The 6,085-nt window shown below is 43.6% G+C and overlaps 1 protein-coding gene across 1 annotated transcript; it reads right to left on the reverse strand.

The window, feature by feature from the left end:
* Positions 1-4,905: 4,905 nt before the first annotated feature.
* Positions 4,906-5,712, reverse strand: RFPL4B (ret finger protein like 4B; the record flags this gene model as incomplete). The annotated part of the gene is made up of 1 exon (XM_079781171.1): positions 4,906-5,712. One exon carries the CDS (start codon positions 5,710-5,712, stop codon positions 4,906-4,908), a length of 807 nt encoding a protein of 268 aa, XP_079637297.1.
* Positions 5,713-6,085: the final 373 nt, after the last annotated feature.

Here is a 6,085-nt window from a genome sequence, read left to right on the forward strand (position 1 = left end):
CAACCCCCACCGGGGATGTGCCCGCAACCAACGTACGTGCCCTTGACCGGAATCGAACCTGGGACCTTTCAGTCCGCAGGCCGACGCTCTATCCACTGAGCCAAACCGGCCTCGGCCAAAATGTGCTTAATATTTTAATCATGGAAGGTTATGATTTAAAAGCTGCTGTTTTTTGACAAAAGTCTACAGGAATCAGGATTCATTGGCACATTTTCAACAGGGCAAATTGAAAATTTTAATCAGGGTCTGAGAATCTGACCATTCCCCAAGAGTAGAGAAGTCAAAGGTGGAAAGACATTCACCTCAGCTGTGCTCTTCATGGGTCTTTTAACTGAATTAGTAATGAAGGAAGAAGATATTAAACTCTTATAAAAGTTTCTTCATGGACTTCATTAGAACCTTTTTTCTCAGTCTATCTGAATCTTCCAAGGGAATCCTGCTTAGGGCAAATATTGATTTCAGGGTCTGCAAAATCTTCTAAGCGGCTTTGTCTTTGGGATTCTCAGTTCAGGCAACTCATCAGAACAACAGTGGATTTTAGAAGAAACTAACTCACCCTGCAAAGCATATTAAAATGGCCCATGCCCACGGGTCCCTTGCTCCTGAGACCCCCATCTGGAACAAAATTCTATAGAGCAGAGGCTTTTTAAAAATATATATTTTATTGATTTTTTACAGAGAGGAGGGGAGAGGGATAGAGAGTTAGAAACATCGATGAGAGAGAAACATGAATCAGCTGCCTCCTGTACACCCACTACTGGGGATGTGCCCGAAACCAAGGTACATGCCCTTGACCAGAATCGAACCTGAGACCCTTCAGTCCGCAGGCCAACGCTCTATCCACAGAGCCAAACCGGTGAGGGCTGAGCAGAGGCTTTAATGCAGATGCTTGCAGAGGCCAGCAGACAACAAATGGCTTAGGCTGAAGCGCAGATGTGGGAGGTAAACTGTGGGGGATTGCTTCACATTTGTCCACCTCCTGGCTCCCATAGAGCCAGATCTTAGGTTATCAAATCTTCTCATTTCTCAAGAGAAACTGGCTTGTCTGTAAATTTGTTTATTGTAGAGATGTCAATGAACAGAATGGAATTGATCATGCCATCAACTCATGACATAATATCTTCATTTGTTCTTTATTTTACTGAGTTTTACCTCCTTCATCCTGTATAATCCAATGTATCTCTTTCTCCATTGGCTCCCAATCTAAAATATTTAATATTTGTACTTTTGAATCATAATAATCTCTATTTTGTAAAATTACTGTTTAAAATCCTCTGCTGGTTTTAAATGATCCCTTGTTCTATGTAGTCAACTCTGTTATTTTTTAGACGGTCCCTTATTCTGTAAAATAACTGTTTTAGTTTGAACAATAGAGAAGACAAAAACTTAACTGTCTGACCTTGCAAGCTAGCCATGAAACGTAATGGGTTAATACTGATACTGATAACACTCCCATATTCTTATGCCAAGTGTTTGTTAATTATGTACACCCAGCAAAGAGGGTTGGGGCAGAATCTGTAGAGGCTGAGCTTATATACTGAAAACTAGCATTCCCGTTGCAGGAAAAATCCTGCAATAGGGTTTCCTGCTGCACTCTACCCTGCCCCGCCTCCGCTCCTCCCTTGTCCCCCGGCCCGCCTTCTCCGCCAGCCCACCCCACTCTCCTCCCTTCTCCTCCCCCCGGCTTGCTTGCTTCTCCGCAGCTTTGCTCCCTTCAGCATCTCTTGGCTTCTTTCTAAGCTGTCTTGATATGCAAATTAGCCGCCATCTTTGTTGGGGTAATTTGCATACTCGTCCTGATTGATTGGTGGGCGTGGCTTGGGCGTAGCGAAGGTGTGGTCAATTTGCATATTTGTCTATTATTAGGTAGGATTATTAGGTAGGATAAGATTAAGAATTGGATGAATATGGGGAGGACCTCAATTTAGTATTGAGGAATTAGAAAGGGAATAAGTGGATAAGAAGAAAGAGAGTGAGAATAAAATAATAATAATACATTTACAAAAAATTGATCTCAAAAATGGTATAAAAAATTAAAAATAGCAAATAAAAAAATATAGTGATGTAAAAAATAATGCAAAAAGAAATAGAAAATAAAGCAACAAACAGAAACAGAAAAACCAAGAAGAAAAGAAGAAAAAAAAGGAATAACAAAATAATAAAAAAATAAAAGTGAAGTGTGCTTCCTTTGGCTGGCTTATGATCCCAGATGTCTGTGTTGGACTGTTTCTCAGTTTCCCGTTGCTGGGGCTATAGATTTCTCTTTAGGCCAGTTCCTGTGACCCCTCAGGGAGTATTTAGATTCCTTTGTGTCATTCAGGGTGGGATCTGGGTGTGGCTGTATTAGTTGCCTGGAGACTGGAGGGAGGGGCTATCTCTCAGGAGAAAATGGCAGCCCAAGATTAGGTATGACTCAGCACCAGACTTGCTACCACCTCTCCTAGACCAACTACTCTCCCCAAGTCCACAAGTCCACACCTTCTCCCACACCTCAGCCACGGGTAAGTGTCCGTATCCAAAAGGACCTATGAACTAGGTTCAGTGAAGGAAGGCACAGGCCCCAGAGGGGGGAAGGGTTGTGCCTCCGAAAGCTCCTCTCTTGCTGGCACTGCACGGTCTGGCCAGCCCTTCTGGGCTACCTCTGAGCTCAGATCCGAAATCCAGAATCCGAGGTAAACTCCCCACACAGCACCTACTGCTCATCATTAGGTCCCTCCTGGCCCCTCCCATTATCTCACTGACAGCCACTCCCACTTGCTCTCCAGGGAAACACCCTTTCAGCCAATACAAAACACCCTGATCAAAGTATGACTAAGGAAAAAAATTAAGACAGCAAACAAAAAATAATTTAAGCCCTTCTAATACTGGTGAATAGAGCAGTACTACTTGAAACCAGAACTGACTGAAGAAGTTTGTCTCTCTCAAGAACATAAAGGCAAAGAAACCTAAGTTATCCTACATAAAAAGTCAGAATTTGAGTTTTCTGCAGATTGAGTTTTCTGAATTTCCTGGGCAGGAAAGGAAGCTGTCTTTTTGGATGGGCAACGAGGTGGCCAAGGCAAAAGCAATGGCTACAGGCTGTGATTGTGATCTGGGATCAAGGTCAGCTAGAATGGTTATGAGATTTTTACAAAGCCTCAATATCTAATATCCGGGATTTGGTTGTAGGATTCATCACACATATTCAGTCAGTCACCCTAAAAATGGAAAACTCACTAGACATTTAGCATTATGTTTAGAATACTTTAGAGAGAGATCAGATGCTCAATGGGGTTTCAATGTTGCCTTCTCCTGGCTGAACTGTGTGTAGCGAAGGAACCATCAATGACAGAAAAAAAACATCATTTTTGCCCTGGCCGATGTGACTCACTCGGTTGAGTGTCTTCCATGCACCAAAAGATAGCTGGTTCGATTCCCAGTCAGGGCACATGGTCAGGTTTCCGGCTTTATCCCCAGTAGGTGGCATGCAGGAGTCAGCCAATCAATGTTCCCTCTCTGTCTAAAATTAATAAAAACATATTTTAAAAACAAAACAGAATTTCAATAAAACACACACAAACAACTTAATTTTCCTCAACTCAGTATCTAGGAAAATTCCCACATGGTGGAGGGAAGGGCTGGCAGGAATTCTGGCCTGTGGACAGGCAGAGGTGTCCTTAAAGGATTCTGTGATGAAGGCCCAACAGAGTCCCAGAATCCATTCTTCGCTCCCACTTTAACCTCCCTGCAAAGGCCAGAGCAGAAGCAGGGCACTTAGGACACAGAACATGACGGTGAATATCCTGGGATCATCAGCATTCAGCGAACTCTAAGACAAAGGCACTGTTCAAAGGCAGTAACCTTTAAGAAGCTGAAATTTTCACATTTTGCCTTGTTGCTTGCTAAGAAAAAAAGCTGGTATTTTACTTACAGAAAATTCTAGAACCAAATATTAAGAAGAACACGGACTTGGGTCACCATAGTGCACAATCGCTTCAATATACACTTTGGGATATGATCAGGGTATCAGAATTGATGATGGAAATCTTGTGATCAATGTGAGGAAGTGGGAAAGAGTAGTAGACAAAAATGTCCAGAATGCCCTGTGTTTGGTTAACACAGGGAACTAATCCCAGCTAAGACCACCCCTCCTCCCTCATTCTCTCCTCCCTTTTTTTCAATTGTTCCAGGAGTTGTTTGTTTTAATGCAGATATTTAAATTACATTAAAATGAAGTGAAAATTAATTTTAAATTAATTTATTAACATTTAATTAATTTATTTTAATACAAAAATAAAACTAAAATACACAATGTCCTTTAGTTCCCACCAGCATCCCTTGGGAACTCATTACAAATGCAAATTCTCCCAGGGATTCTGATGCACAACCAAGTTTTGAAACCTGAATTCTAGTCCAGTGACCCTTAATCCTGGCTGTACCTTGAATTCACCTAAAAAGTTAGAAAAGTACCTTGTCTGTGACCCATCCCTAGAGATTCCAATTTTATTGGCTCAGGGTGTGGTTATGGGTGTGGGAATTTTTTAAAATTCCCTCACATGCTCATAATGAGAAGCCAGGACTGGTCCAATATAGTCACTCAGATCAACCACACTCTAGGAGTGTGATAATGGGATGGGGACTAACCTCCCTCCCAAATAGAGATTTTTGGGGTCTGTGTAAGTTTTTTTTTCCCTGACTTACTCACTTTCTGGCCCTGGCAGGTTGGACTGAGTTGCTCTGACTGTGGCCTCGGTGGGAGCTCAGCCCAGCTCTTATCTTTCTTTTCTGGTATCTCCTTGGCTTTTCGGGTTCCTCTTCCCCACCTAGCCATAGTTTTGGTCAGTTATGCCAATCGAGGCAGGTTCGGAAAGGCACTTAATGGGTTTCGTCCAAGAATTCTGTGTCAGAAAGAACACTGTGAATTTCTCACAAGCAGATGCTCAGGAGGCCACCATTGTCTTCTTCTCCAGGCAACTCAGGACAGAACAAAGGGCGCAAAGGTTCCCAAAAGAAATTACTGCACTTATAGATGAGGGCATCATTTCTAACATCAAAAAACTTGATTTCTTCCATCTCAACGTCTAGAAAAATCCCTACCCGGCTAAGTTCGGGGCTTGCAGAAATGGTGGTTTCTGGAATGGAGCTGAAAAGGATTGTTCCTGCCTTCATGCTGATGACCCAGAAGCCTTGCTCAGAGGAAAAGCCGCTCTTCCTCTTTCTGTCCACTGATTCCTTGCAGACTCCCAGAGCCCACCCTCTCCCCTCTTCCACTTCTACCTCCCAATAATGGCGACCAGATGAGAAGCACGGGGTGCCTAGAACAAAGGCCATGTAGGCAAACCTCTGGGTATCTCCCACAGGGTTGTGGCGGGTCTTCCCACAGTGGACTTGTCTCAGGTCATCAGAGAGGATGAGGCTAGAGTTGGCTGTGGCTGCATCCAGAGTCATATGCTTCTGGAACCTCCAGAACACATCTCGCACGGACAGACTTTGCTCCAGTAGAAAACTGTGCTGTTTGATGCAAACAGTGAGGATTCCAACTTGCCATTCCACCAAAGGAAGTTTTGAGATTGCTTTTCGACATAAGGGGCAAATCAATTTCAGATCCTCCCTTTTCAGAAGCCATTTTTGGATGCAATCATAGCAGAATATATGCAGACAGGAGAGAGAAATGGGATTGAAGAAGGGTCCGAGACAAACTGGGCAGATTGCTTCCTCTTTCAGACTTATCATGGTTTCTCAAAGTCACGCCTTAGCAGTAAACAGCTGAAATGGTCCTTTATTAGCTTCCGGGAGTGATCAGGAGCCTGCTCTTCAACAATCAGGATGTGCCTAAGTGCAATACAAAAAATCTATATTAATAAAAGGGTAATATGTTAATTAGACCAGATCGACTGGACATCTTCCATCGACATGTCCGACTTCCTTCCAGACAAAGCCACAGTGGTGGGGGTGAGGCAGAGTTGGTTAGAGACAATCAGGCTGGCAGGGGAGGGCAGTTGGGGACAATCAGGTCAGCAGGGGAGGGCAGTTAGGGGCAATCAGGCAGGCAGGCAAAGGCAGTTAGGGGTGATCAGGCAGGCAGGCGAGTGGTCAGGAGCCAGGG

Source organism: Cnephaeus nilssonii, assembly GCF_951640355.1.
Source record: "Cnephaeus nilssonii genome assembly, chromosome: 9".
NCBI lineage: Eukaryota > Metazoa > Chordata > Mammalia > Chiroptera > Vespertilionidae > Cnephaeus > Cnephaeus nilssonii.